Source organism: Balaenoptera acutorostrata, chromosome 10 (genome assembly GCF_949987535.1).
Source record: "Balaenoptera acutorostrata chromosome 10, mBalAcu1.1, whole genome shotgun sequence".
NCBI classification, from domain to species: Eukaryota; Metazoa; Chordata; class Mammalia; order Artiodactyla; family Balaenopteridae; genus Balaenoptera; species Balaenoptera acutorostrata.
The window spans coordinates 41,050,224-41,064,500 of NC_080073.1; the positions used below are offsets into that span (position 1 = coordinate 41,050,224).

Consider the following 14,277-nt stretch of genomic DNA (forward strand, 5'->3'; position numbering starts at 1 on the left):
TGAGTTTTCTTTGGTCTGTGCAAGCCCTCTCTCTGCTTTTTTTTTTTTTTCCAATCTCATTTCCTGCCCTCTCAACCATCATTCATTCTTACCTGTGCCTTGTGGGTGTTATGTTTGTCAGTTTGAAGGATGTATTCTGATGTATTCCCCATACATATATATGGAGAGGGAGAGATTGAGAGAGAGAGAGAGAGAGAGAGAGAGTTATTACACATCTCATTCTGTTTCTTTCCTTTGTTACCAAGCACCATGTGTTTAAGATTGATCCATCTGGTTGCTCTGTCACAGGACTTCTCAACCTCAGCACTAGTGACATTTGGGGCTGGACCATTCTTCCTTGTTGGGGCTGTCCTGTGCATTGTAGGGTGATTATCAGCATCCAGTGGCCTTTACCCACTAGATGTCAGTTGCGACCTCTCCCCAGTTGTGACAATCAAAACTGTCTCCAGACATTGACAATTGTCCTGGGGGGTCAAGGGGCAAAGTCACCCCAGTGGAGAACCACTGCTTAACTGCTGCATAGAATTCTACAGTGAGCACCCACCATCCTTCCTTATTCACACTTCCTGTGATGGACACAAGACCAGTTGCAGCAGAACCCTCATTCTTCAGCTAAGAACCTGTGATGAACATAATCACCCACCAATAACTGGATCTGTATTCCAATAAGTAGTAGCAGTATTCCATGGGTGGACATATCACAACTGCTCTAACAATCTGCTCTTAAAGCACATTTATTTATTTATTTATTTTTATTTTTTGCTGGGTTGGGTCTTCGTTGCTGCGTGCAGGCTTTCTCTAGTTGCAAAGAGCGGGGGCTACTCTTTGTTGCGGTGCGCAGGCTTCTCACTGTGGTGGCTTCTCTTGTTGCAGAGCATGGGCTCTAGGCGTGCAGGCTTCAGTAGTTGTGGCTTGTGGGCTCTAGAGCGCAGGCTCAGTAGTTGTGGCGCATAGGCTTAGTTGCTCTGCAGCATGTGGAATCTTCCCAGACCAGGGCTCGAACCCGTGTCCCCTGCATTGGCAGGCAGATTCTTAACCACTGCGCCACCAGGGAAATCCCTTGAAGCACATTTAGATTTTTTCTAATTTTTCACCATTATATGCCACGGCTGCATGGATTTTATGATGAGACTTGGGCCTTTGAAGACCTGTTCGGCCTGCAGAGGACTGTTCTGTGATCTGCCTTCTCTCCTCACTTCTGGCTCTGACCTTCTCAGCTCTACCCTTAGCTTTTGGGGGAAGTCATGATCTGCTCTGTGCCTTGGTTTCCCCACTGGTGGGCTTCAGTGGAAACACCCGATAGTTGCTCTCCTCCTCTCCACTTTCTGAGTCTCCTGCAGAACAGAAGCCCCGCAGCCAAGGAAGGGCTGGGAAGTTAACATGCAGACCCCAGTAACTGAGGGAGCCAAGGAAAATGGGAGCCCTCGGAGGAAGGGGAGGCCCTTGCTCTTCCTCTTGTGAGCTGCTGCCTGGGGTTGGTCGTGTCAGCAGCCAGGAATCCCTGCCCTGATCCTGTTGGGGACAGCCTCCCTGCTTTGCCAGCAGGGAATGGCCTGGGGGAAGTGGACAGCGAGGATTTCCCTGGAGAAGTTGCTGCCATCGCATCCATGAGGGGCTGTGAGCCATGCATTGTCAGATCTTATGATTTTTTCAAAGTCAGGCATCCAGAGTTTTAAGGGTTGACAATCAGTATTTTAAAATGTAACATGGTAGGTGTCAGCCTGAGTGCAGCCTCAGATTGGACTGTCTCCTTGTGCTCTCAGCTGAGGAACTGTCACATAGAGAGTTCATGGATCCCAGACAGTTGTTTCAGAATCAAACCAGAACAGCCGGGCAGAGATGGCACGGAGTCCTGGACTATCAGAGGTGGCCTCCTCTTGGCACAGGTAGGGACACTGAGGCCAGAGTGAAGGGACTTGCCCAGCATCACACATGTCTCCTGCCCCCAGCTCAGGGCTGCCTCATTCCTAGGCCCTGACTATAACGCAATCCTACTTGCCTCTTAGTCACTGGTATTTTGGAACATTGGCTAACACTGGGTGCCTAGCGAAGGAAAGGAGAGGCCCCTTTCAGGAAGGCCCCAGCCCTGCATGTCGTCAGCAGCCCTTGCGCAAGGCTGCCCGAGTAGCACCTAAAAGGGGCTGCAAGTGGCAGTGGATCAAAGAAGGGACAATGGCAGGGGCTTGGAGGGCATTGGTGCTGGTGGCAGGCTTGGCAGCAGCGGCCTGTGTGGCCCAGCGCAGTCTGAGCTATGAAGAGATAGTCACCCAGGCCCTGCGGTTCTTCAACCAGGAGCGAAAAGGACAGCGACTCTTTGGCCTGCTGGAAGCCATCCCACCACCGCCTAGCTTGGTGAGTGTTGGGGGCTCAGGCCCAGGAAGCGGGTAACACTCTGCCTTATAGCAGCCTGTGAGGACAGCAGGCAGGAGAGAATGCCCTGCACAGGCACAAAGTGCTTGGTTGACATTAGCTGCTGTTGTTATTATAATGTTTCTCCCCTCAGAAGGTAAGACAAAGACCTTAATTTCTCTCGGGCCTGACAGCTGGCTAGCTGGTCAAGTCTGGGCTTTGCCCAAGGATGAAATGTGGGGTCGGGGAGTCCAGCCTTCACTCAGGCCCTGGGCTTGTAGGAGTAAGCAGGGCTGTTTCAAAGGACAGACAGGAGCTGGACTGGTCTCACCAGCACCTCATCAGGGCCTTCCAGTGTCCCCTTCCCACCCCATTATCTCTCTCCTGGCAGCTGAGCATGTGAGGCAAGTATTCTAGTTCCTTTGTCACAGAAGAGGAAACTGAGGGGCAAAGATGGGAAGTGACCCCTCAAGGTGGTACAGCCATGAGGTGTTAGCCTCAGCTAGTTTCCAGAAGCCCTGCACACCTTAAATCTCTGCTCAGGCCACTTGAAGAGGCTGCCTCCTTTAGGTGGAAAGTGCAGACCTCAGCTAAGCCCCTTCCAACTTGGAACTGTGAACTCTCTCCTCCCTGCCTTTGTTCCCTCCTCTGTAAAAGGGAGATAGATGATCATGAGTCTTCTCTTGATTTTTTAGAACTCCAACACCACGATCCCGCTCAACTTCAGGATTAAAGAGACGGTGTGCTTTTTGCTCTGGCACCGCCGACAGCCCCGAGAATGTCCCTTCAGGCCGGGCGGGGTGAGTCTCCCATCCCCTGGCTCCCTGCCCCCGTGAGCAAGAGAAGGACCTCCCCTCTCTCCCTTCTCCTGGAGGCTGTATTTGCCTCCACCCTGCTCACCTCGCCAGGTGAGGTTTGACTATGGAAGCCATTTAAAAAAAAAAAAAAATTTATTTATTTATGTCTGCGATGGGTCTTCGTCGGTGCGCGCTGGCTTGCGGGGGCTACGCTTCACTGCAGTGCGCGGGCTTCTCATTGCAGTGGCTTCTCTTGTGGTGGAGCATGGGCTCTAGGCGCGCGGGCTTCAGTAGTTGTGGCACATGGGCTTAGTTGCTCCGCGGCATGTGGGATCTTCCCGGACCAGGGCTCGAACCTGTGTCCCCTGCAGTGGCAGGCGGATTCTTAACCAGTGCGCCACCAGGGAAGCCCGGAAGCCATTTTTAAAATTGGGTTTTTCCTGATTGGTTTTTCTTACTACATGTAAATTATCAATCCTTATTAGAAAAACAATACATGCTAAAGAAATGACTAAATATTAAAAGAGAAAGAAGGGGACCGTAATGCACCTAGTGATAACTGTTTTTCTAAAATTAGGAAAATAATATTTTATTATAGCAAATTAACAAAATGTGGAGAAGCAAACTAAAAACAAACAAAAAAAAACCCCCTGCAACCCCACTACCCAGGAGGAGACAACATTAACCGTTGGTGTATCATCTTCTGTATCTTTTTTATGTACACACGCGTGTTTTAAACAAATATAGCTTCCTCTGAGGCTAATTTATGGAGGCCTTTTCCCGTTTAATATAACTTGCATGAAAGTCCTTAATTTTACTGGGCGTTCACGGAGCCCGCCCGGGTCCCCCCAGCAATCGCCGCTCCCACCTGGCTCTGGGGGTAGGATTAGGGAGGGCGCCGGCTTCAGGAGCCGGGGTACCCGGGCGAGGACGCCGGCCGCTGCACCCCTGTGTTCACTGACCCGCAGGAGGAGCGGAACTGCACGGGCATCTTCTTCATGCTGCAGCACATCCGCCTTCTGTCCCTCAACTGCCCCGGGGACCTGGACCACGAGCGCGAGCTCAAGCCGGAGGTGAGCCCCTGCGCCTGCGCTGGCCCCAGTCTGTTTCCGTCGCGGGCAGCGCTCTGCCTGGTGACCGCCGATGACCGAGGGGCCCTCACCCGGGCCACTGACTTCGGCGCGTGGGGCCTCAGTTTCCTCCTCTGGAAACCGGGCCGATCGAGCCCTTCTAAACGCAAGTCGTTGGGAGGGGAAAGGCTTGTGGAGTGCGAGGCGCGGTTGGACCTTGATGACTGCTAGTCATTTGGCAGGAGGGGAGGGGAGGAGAGACTGGTGGTCGAGGCTAAGGGGCATCCTGGGGGTGAGAGGGAGCTCAGACTTCTCAGGACACTGGCTCTGCTCTGGGCCCTGAGCTCTGGGAACCCTTCTCCACATCCCACATTTGGAAAAACTGAAGCCGGAGGTGCAGCCTCTTAGCAAGTGAGTGGAATAGCCAGAGTGGAAGTGAGCTGCAGAGTTCAGGCCTTCCCAGGCCCTCTGGGCTCCGAGGGGAAGGGCCTCACTGGGGACCACCTCCAGCCCCATCACCAACGTCACTGCCGGTGCCTCACACTCATCCCCACCTGGAGAGAGGGGCCACAGGCAGGACAGGAAAGGGGGCCAATCAATGAGGGTGATCACATCTGCATCACTTCTGTAGGTCCGCCGGGTGAGGCGTTCTGCTGGGTCCCCTGGAGCGGACACTCCAGGAACTGAGAGCTCCCAACTGCCACCTGCAGTCAGGGACCTGTACGAGAAAGCCAAGTACGACATCATCACCAACATACTGAGGAATTTCTAGGGCTGCAGAAGCGAAGGGATGCCCTGCAACCCCACCACAACCTCTTATTCCCACCCATTCTCTTCCTCTGCTGCCCTCAGCACTCCCTTTCCTGCAGTCTGAGCCCACCCATACTCCTCTGCATTTGCATACCTGCTTCCCTCTGTCTGGAATTCCTGCCCATCCTGTGTCTGTAAATCCTGCTCATCTTTTAAGGCACAGCTCCAAAGTCACCTCCTCCAGGAAGCCTCTCTGCTCTTCCCTGGGCAGCAGAAGTGTCCTTCCCTCATCTGTGCATTCATGATCCTCAAACCACACTGGCATTACCTGCTGTGTCCCAGGCTACGTAGCACTGTATTTACTCACAGCTGAGCCCTCCTCAGCCAGCTGCAGGTGGCTGGGGAATGACTATCTCAGCAAAGTGCTCCTGAATCCTGGGAGGGCAGTTCCTTCTGTGCAGGACCTTGAGCGCCCCTGTTCCCTGCCCAGTCACTGTGACAACTAAATGTCCCTTCATATATCCAGGTACCTCCAAGAGGGGGTCAGTCCACTCTCTGGTGAGAGCCACAGGAGAGAAACTCAATAAAACGTTTCTAAAATAAATGATTACATGAATGTGAATGAATAAGGTGTTAGAGCTGGGCCAGCTGGACTTGGGGTGAGGAGACAAATGAGACAGGTCCTGGGGGTGATTCCACTGTGCATCATGGGAACACAGACTCCCTGAGGTCAGGGCAGGGTCAATGAAGAGAAACACGGGTTGGGGGGGCATCCGAGGGCTGCCCTGGAAGCTCAGGAAGGCAGAGTAATCTACCCCCAGCCTCCTCAACCACCGTTCATTCCTGTATGCTACCTTTATGCTTCCTTCTTTATCTAAGCTCCAGCCAGAACCTCTCCCTGAACCCCAGACTTGCATTTCAGATTGCCTCCTGGATGTCTCCCCATGGATGTCCAAGGTGTGCCACACACTCAGTATCTTCCCTCCAAACCACCCTTCCTACAGCCCACCCCAGCCCAGCTGATGGCAGCCTCCATCCAAGCACCTGAGCATCTGGCTCTCCGCTGTCTTTCACAGCCACATCTGGTCCACCAGCAAAACTTGGCCTTGGTTCCTGCTGCATCCAGCCCTGAGAACAGGGCCTGACACACTATAGCTGCTCAGTAAATACTTGTTGAATGGATGAATGCCCTTTTCTTGTCACTAGTAGGCTCCTTTTTCAAGAGTCTTTGCTACAGAAATATCTGTGGGAAACTCTCATTTGAGGGGCCATGGTGTAGAGCCCCGTGGGGAAATGGGTTTTTTAGTAATTATCCCAGGAAAGCCAAGGACTCCTCTCCATTAATTATAATAATAGCCATGATTTATGAATGCCACTTCCCATACAGTGAATGGGAATACACTTGCAGGTCTCAGAACTGCGTTGCAAGCTGCATGCATCACCTGCAACTTTTAGTGAGAAAACTAAGCCTCAAGGAAATTGGTTAACTTGCCCATAGTCCACACTCCAACTCCCTTGCCACCTAAATCTCAGGTAGCCCCACTGGTGGGCAAGAGTGGGTGGGGGATGCTGCAGGGAGCGACCCTGGGGTGGGACATGGGCAGGTTTGGGCTGAGCAGGATAAACTAGACCCCAGACCCTCTCCCCATGGTGGGACAATGATGTTCAGCTGGAGAAGGCCACGTCTAGCTCCTGCAGAGAGCAGAAGGCAGCAGCACAGAAGGCAGCAGCACCGCAGGCACACCACCACATATCACTCCCTTGCCTAACCCCCACCCCGAAAGAGTACTTCCAGGCCTCATCCAGGTCTTCTGGGGGGTCCTGGACACTAATGGGCTGAGCAACTTCTCCCAGGAAGCTCAAGGCTCATCTATGGTGGTCCATGCCACATTACACAAGGCCCATCATGCTGTACCCCGCAAGACAGGCAGGCCTATAGGATCAGCCACAAGGCTCTGTTGGGGCCACTCTGCTGTATTCTCATAGCCCAGACACTATCAGGCCCTGAGATAGTATCAAGGCTCCAAATACAGCTCAGCCTCTTGGCCTTGGCAGCTTCTGAAAGTCTTCAGGCCCATAGAAGCAAGACTGAGAAGGAAAAATTCACTGGGGGTTGGGGGTGGGAACATGATGGGTGAACAGACCTCTAGGGCAACATCTAAATGGCTGCGGGAATCAAATTTCATTCCTCATACATACAGGTACAATGTGAGTTTTATTTTTAAAAGAAAAAATGACTTCACAGTCATTTTATGGCCTATTTTACAACCAGTTTATTCTCACTTAACCTGTCAGCTAACACACTTCAGTCACTATTGACTCACCCCATGTTTTTTTCTGTCTAATTCTCCATTGGGTGGTTAGACCTCCATTTATTTAAGTCACTCCTGCTGTCGAAGTTGTTTCCATTTTGTTTTGCTTTGAAATTGTTGTAAACAATGCTGAGATGAAAATAAGTTCCTAGAATGGAAATGGCATCAAAGTGTATGACCATATTAAGAATTTAGGGGCTTCCCTGGTGGTGCAGTGGTTAAGAATCCGCCTGCCAATGCAGGGGACACGGGTTCAAGCCCTGGTCTGGGAAGATCCCACATGCCGTGGAGCAACTAAGTCCGTGCACCACAACTACTGAGTCTGTGCTCTAGAGCCTGCGAGCCACAACTACTGAGCCCGTGTGCCACAACTACTGAAGCCCATGAGCCTAGAGCCCATGCTCTGCAACAACAGAAGCCACCGCAATGAGAAGGCCAAGCACTGCAATGAAGAGTAGCCCCCGCTCGCCACAACTAGAGAAAGCCCGTGTGCAGCAATGAAGACCCAAGGCAGCCAAAAATAAATAAATAAATAAATTAATTAATTTAAAAAAAAGAATTTAACGTATTGCTAAATTACTATCTAGAATTATAGACAGTAGTTTAGCAATATTGCTCTTCTGGCAGTTTTATTTATGCTGCTGGGAAATAGGGAATTGCCTGAGTACCCAATAGGGGAATGGTTAAATAATTTGTATTATATTCACTGGATTGAATATTGTATAGGCTTTAAGATAAATTTGAAGACAATGTTATATCAAAGAAAATGCTTGTGTTAGACTGCAGAAAGCCTGATTAAAGAAAACAGGGACAGAAGGCAAAAAGAGCTCAAGTTACATGAAAGGGGACAGCCATAGATACAGGAGTGACAGAATTTAAGAGCTTATGACTACTTACAACTCCACAGAGAATATGAAAACCTGGAGGAAATGAATGCTTTCTTAGCTAAACATGATTTATCGACATTGACTCAGGACCTGAAGGGGAATATGTGAAAAGGCCAATTTTCTCAGAAGAGTCTGGAGAGGTGATTAGAGTTCCAGGACCAGATGGTCCACAGCTGAGATTTATCTAGTCTTTAGAGTGGGGCTTCTCAATGTACATAACAGTCATCTGAGGAGTCTCATTAAACTATAGACTCCAGCCCAGTAGGCCTGGCGGGGGCCCCAGGAATCTGTTTTTGTAACTACCTTCCAGGTGGTGCTGACACTGCTGATGCATGAACCGCACTCGCAGTAGGGAGGCTTCAAAGGACATATAATTCCAAGGTTATTTAAACTTTGTTAATAGTTTATATAAAATACACATAAAGTTATATATCTATGTATAAGTTATTTAATTCAAAATCAAGGAAAAAGATGGAAAGCTCCTCAATTCATTTTCTTTGTCTCAGAATACACTTAATAGTAGAACCTAGGACTTCCCTGGCGGTGCAGTGGTTAAGAATCTGCCTGCCAATGCAGGGGACTCGGGTTCGAGCCCTGGTCTGGGAAGATCCCACATGCCGCGGAGCAACTAAGCCCATGTGCCACAACTACTGAGCCTGCGCTCTAGAGCCAGTGAGCCACAACTACTGAGCCTGTGTGCCACAACTACTGAAGCCCGCGCACCTAGAGCCCACACTCCGCAACAAGAGAAGCCACTGCAATGAGAAGCCCGCGCACCTTAATGAAAACCCAATGCCTCCAATAAATAGATAAATAAATAAATATATATATTTTAAAAAAATAGTAGAACCTAAAGATAGTATAGGGGGTGTGGCCAAGATGGTAGCTTAGGAAGACCCTGAGCTCACCTCCTCCCACAGGCGCACCAAAACTACAACCATTTATAGAACAGCTATCTATGAGAATGTCCTGAAGACCAGCAGAAAATATTTTCCACAACTAAAGATACAAAGAAGGAACCACAATGAGATGGGGAGGAGGGGTGGAGATGTGATATAAGTCAAGACCCACACCCTCGGATAGGCAACAAACAAACAGGAGGATAATCACCACTGCAAAGTTTCTCCCCAAGAAGCAAGGGGTCTAAGCCCCACATCAGGCTCCTGAGCCTAGGGGTCCTGCACCAGAAAGGTGAGCCCCCAAAATATCTGGCTTTGAAGGCCAGCAGGGCTTGCATTCAGAAGAGCTGGGGGGCTATAGGAAACAGACTCTGTTCTTAAAGGGCATGTGCAAAATCTCACATGATCCAGTGTAGAGGCAGTAATTCGAAAGGAGCCTGAGTCAGACCTACTTGCTACTTGCTCATCATTTTTTTTTTTGGCCATGCCATGCAGCTTGCAGGGATTTAGTTCCCCAACCAGGGATCGAACCCAGGCCCTCGGCAGTGAAAGCATGGAATCCTAACCACTGGACCACCAGGGAATTCCCACTTGCTTATCTTAGAAAGTCTCCTGGAGAGGCAGGAGGCAACTGGGACTCCCCCTGGGGACATAGATGCTGGCTGGAACCATTTTGAGGAGCTCATTCTACCATGAGAACACTGGTGCTGGCAAGTACCATTTTGGAGTCCTCCCTCTAGTTTACTAGTGCCAGGGCTAACCTGCCCACCAGTAGGCTGGGACCAGCCCCAGCCAGCACCAGTGCAGCCAGCCACACCAGGACCTGGCCTTGTCCACCAAAGATTGGTAGCCACCACACAAGGCAAAGTCTGGCAGCCAGTGGGGGTAGGGGCCAGCCTGACCTACCAGCACGCCCACAGTAGTCAGGTCAACCACAACAGAACAGCCCACATAGGGGGCATCCCTAGAGTATACAGCTCTGGTGACCAGAGGGAAGTGTGTTACTGGGCCCCTTAGGATGTCTCCTACACAAGGCCACTTCTTCAAGATCAAAAACAAAACCAACCTACCTAATACATAGAAATAAATACAAAGAATTAGGCAAAATGAGGAGACAGAGGAATATATTCCAAATGAAGGAACTAGACAAAACACCAGAAGAAAAACACAGTGAAGAAGAGTTCAAGGTAATGACCATAAAGATGCAGAATGTACTCGGGAGAAGAATGGATGAACACAGTGAGAAGTTTAGTAAAGAGTTACAAAATATAGAGAAGAACCGAACAGAGCTGAAGGATATAATAACTGAAATAAAAAATACACTAGAAGGAATCAACAGTAAATTAGATGTTACAGAGGAATGAATCAGTTAACTGGAAGACAAAGTAGTGGAAATCACCCAAGCCAAACCGAAATAAGAAAAAAAGATTTAAAAAAATGAGGATAGTTTAAGAGACTTCTGGGACAACATCAAGCATACTAACATTTGCATTATAGGGGTCCTGGAAGGAGAAAAGAGAAAGGGGCAGAGAACTTATTTGAAGAAATAATAGCTGAAAACTTCCCTAACCTGGGGAAAAAAAAGACATCCAAGTCAAGGAAGCACAGAGAGTCCCAAACAAGATGAACCCAAAGAGGTCCACACCAAGCACATTATAATTAAAATTGCACAAATTGAAGATAGAGAATCTTAAAAGCAGCAAGGGAAAAGCAACTAGTTACCTACAAGGGAACTCCCATATGACTATGAGCTGACATTTCAGCAGAAACTTTGCAGGCCAGAGGTAGTGGCATGATATGTTCAAAGCAATGAAAGGAAAAAAACCTACAACCACTCTACTCAACAAGGCTATCATTCACATTTGAGAGATACAGAGTTTCACAGAGAAGCAAAAGCCAAAAGAATTCAGCACCACTAAATAGGCTTTACAAGAAATGTTAAAAGGACTTTGCTAAATGGAAAAGACCACAGCTACAAATATGAAAATTAGGAAAGGAAAAATCTTATTGGTAAAGGCAAACATACAGTAAAGGTAGTAGATCCCACTCATAAAGCTAGTAGGAAGCCTGAAAGACAAAAGTAGTAAAATCATCTATATGTGCAATGAATAGTTAAGGGATACATAAAAATATGTAAAATATGATGTCAAAAACATTAATGTGTGGGGTGGGTAGTAAGAATTGCATTTTTAGGTTGTTAGAATGCATTTGAACTTAAGAGATCATCAACTTAAAATAGCTATACATATAAAAAATAACCACATATACATATAAAATAACCACATATAAAAAATAACCATATATATATAAAATAACCATATATATGTTGTTACATATGAACCTCATGGTAACCACAAACCAAAATTTATAATAAATACACACACACACACAAAGAGAAAGGAATCCAAACATAACCCTAAAGACAGTCATCTAATCACAAGGGAAGAGAGCAAAAGAAGAAGAAAGGAAACAAAAAGAACTACAAAAACAACCAGAAAACAATGAACAAATTGCAGTAAGTACACACCTAACAATAATTACTTTATATGGCATGTATGGCCTTCAATAAATAAATGCAAATGATGTAATTGAAAAAAATTACTATAAATGTAAATGGACTAAATGCTCCAATCAAAAGACAAAGAGTGGCTAAACGGATACAAAAACAAGACCCATATATATGCTGCCTACAAGAGAATCATGTCAGATTTAAAGACACACATAGACTGAAATTTAGAGGACAGAAAAAGGTATTTTATGCAAATGGAAATCAAAAAGAAAGCCTGGGTAGCAATACTTATATCAGACAAAATAGACTTTAAAACAAAGACTGTAACAAGAGATAAAGGACATTATATAATGATAAAGAAATTGATCCAACAAGAAGATTTAGCAATTATAAATATATATGCACCCAATCAAGGAGCACCTAAATACATAAAGCAAATATTAACATAAAGGGTGAAATTGACATTAATACAATAATAGTAGGGAACTTTAATACCCCATTTACATCAATGGACAGATCATCCAGATGGGAAATCAATAAGGAAATACTGGCCTTAAATGACACAATAGATCAGGTGAACTTGATAGACATATATAGACTATTCCACCAAAAGCAGCAGAATACACATTCTTTTCAAGTGCACATGGAACACTCTCCAGGACAGATCACATGCAAGGCCACAAAACAAGTCTAAATAAATTTAAGAAGATTCAAATCATATCAAGCATCTTTCCCGATCACAACAGTATGAGACTAGAAATAACTACAAGAAAAAAACTGCAAAAAACACAAAAACGTTGAGGTTAACCAATATGCTATTAAACAACCAATGGGTCACTGAAGAAATCAAAGAGGAAATAAAAAAAAGTACCTGGAGACAAATGAAAATGGAAACACATGATCTACAATCTATGGGATGCAGCAAAAGAAGTTCTAAGAGGGAAGTTTAATAGCAATAGAAGCCCACTTCAGGAAACAAGAAAAATCTCAAATAAACAATCTAACCTTATACCTAAAGGAACTATAAAAAGAAGAACAAACAAAACCCAAAGTTAGTAGATGGAAAGAAATAATAAATATCAGACCAGAAATAAATGAAATAGAGACTGAAAAAAAACAACAGAAAAGATCAATGAAACTAAGAGCTGGTTCTTTGAAAAGATAAGCAAAATTGATAAACCTTTAGCCAGACTCATCAAGAGAAGGCCTAGATAAATAAAATCAGAAATGAAAGAGGCAAAGTTACAACCGACACCACAGAAATACAAAGGATTATAAGAGATTACTATGAACAATTATATGCCAATAAAATGGATAACATAGAAGAAATGGATAAATTCTTAGAAATGTACACTCTCCTAAGACTGAGGAAGAAATAGAAATATAGGGACTTCCCTGGCCCTGGTGGTCCAGTGGTAAAGAATCTGCCTTACAACACAGGGGACATGGGTTCGATCCCTGGTCAGGGAACTAAGATCACACATGCCGCAGGGCAACTAAGCACGCACACCACAACTACTGGCACCTCAACTAGAGCCTGCGTGCTGCAAACTACAGAGCCCACATGTTCTGGAGCCCACGCGCCACACTAGAGAGAGAAAACCCACACACCACAACGAGAAGCCCGCGCACCACAACAAAGATCCCGCATGCCTCAACGAAGATCCCGTGTGCCGCAACTAAGACCTGACACAGCCAAATAAAATAAATAATAAAATAAATCTTTTAAAAAAAAGAAATAGAAATATGAATAGACCAATTAATTATCAGTAGTGAAACTGAGTAATAAGAATAAAAAAAAACCTCTCAACAAACAAAAGTCCAAGACCAGATGGCTTCATAGGTGAATTCTACAAAACATTAAAAAAAAAAATTTGGCTGCACCATGCAGCATGCATGATCTTAGTTCCCCAACCAGGGGTCAAACCTGGGCCCCGGCAGTGAAAGCGCCAAGTCCTAACCACTGGACCACCAGGGAATTCCCTACAAAACATTTAAAGAAGAGTTAACACCTGTTCTTCTCAAACTATTCCAAAAAATTAAAGAATGCTTCTGAACTCATTCTAAAAAGACTGATGCCAAAACCAAACAAAGACATCACAAAAAAAGAAAATTACAGGCCAATATCACTGAGGAACATTGATGCGAAAATCCTCAACAAAATATTAGCAAACAGAATCCAACAATAAAATATCATACATCATGATCAAGTGGGACATATCCCAGGGATTCAAAGATGATTCAATATCAACAAATCAATCAATGTGATACACAACATTAATGAACTGAAGAAAAAAATCATATGATCATTTCAATAGATGCAGAAAAAGCTTTTGAGAAGTTCAACATCCATTTATGATTTAAAAAAACTCTCAGGCGTTTGGGATTAGTAGATGAAAACTATTATATATAGGGTAGATAAACAATAAGATCCTACTGTATAGCACAGGGAACTGTAATTAATATCCTGTGATAAACCATAATGGAAAAGAATATATATGTGTATAACTGAACTGCTTTTGCTGTACAGCATAAATTAACACAACACTGTAAATCAACTGTACTTCAATAAAATTAAAAAGAAAAAAAGAAAAAACCTCTCAACAAAGTGTGTATAGAGGGAATATACCTCAACATAATAAAGGCTGTATATGACAAACCTACAGGCAACATCATATTCAATGTTGAAAGTCTGAAAACATTT

The 14,277-nt window shown here is 45.9% G+C and overlaps 1 protein-coding gene across 1 annotated transcript; it reads left to right on the forward strand.

Annotated features, from left to right (window-relative positions):
* The first annotated feature begins 2,172 nt into the window (after positions 1 to 2,172).
* On the forward strand, positions 2,173 to 4,988 carry LOC103019985 (15 kDa protein B-like). Its single transcript, XM_007168834.1, has 4 exons — positions 2,173 to 2,352; positions 3,045 to 3,149; positions 4,115 to 4,219; positions 4,848 to 4,988. Exons 1-4 carry the CDS (start codon positions 2,173 to 2,175, stop codon positions 4,986 to 4,988), a joined length of 531 nt encoding a protein of 176 aa, XP_007168896.1.
* Positions 4,989 to 14,277: the final 9,289 nt, after the last annotated feature.

Excerpts from the sequence above, each read along its gene's own strand:
- LOC103019985 (XM_007168834.1), top strand. The coding sequence starts at position 2,173 with ATGGCAGGGGCTTGGAGGGCATTGGTGCTGGTGGCAGGCTTGGCAGCA. Across the intron at positions 3,150-4,114 it reads GTCCCTTCAGGCCGGGCGGG|GAGGAGCGGAACTGCACGGG; the intron begins GTGAGTCTCCCA and ends ACTGACCCGCAG. Across the intron at positions 4,220-4,847 it reads AGCGCGAGCTCAAGCCGGAG|GTCCGCCGGGTGAGGCGTTC; the intron begins GTGAGCCCCTGC and ends TCACTTCTGTAG.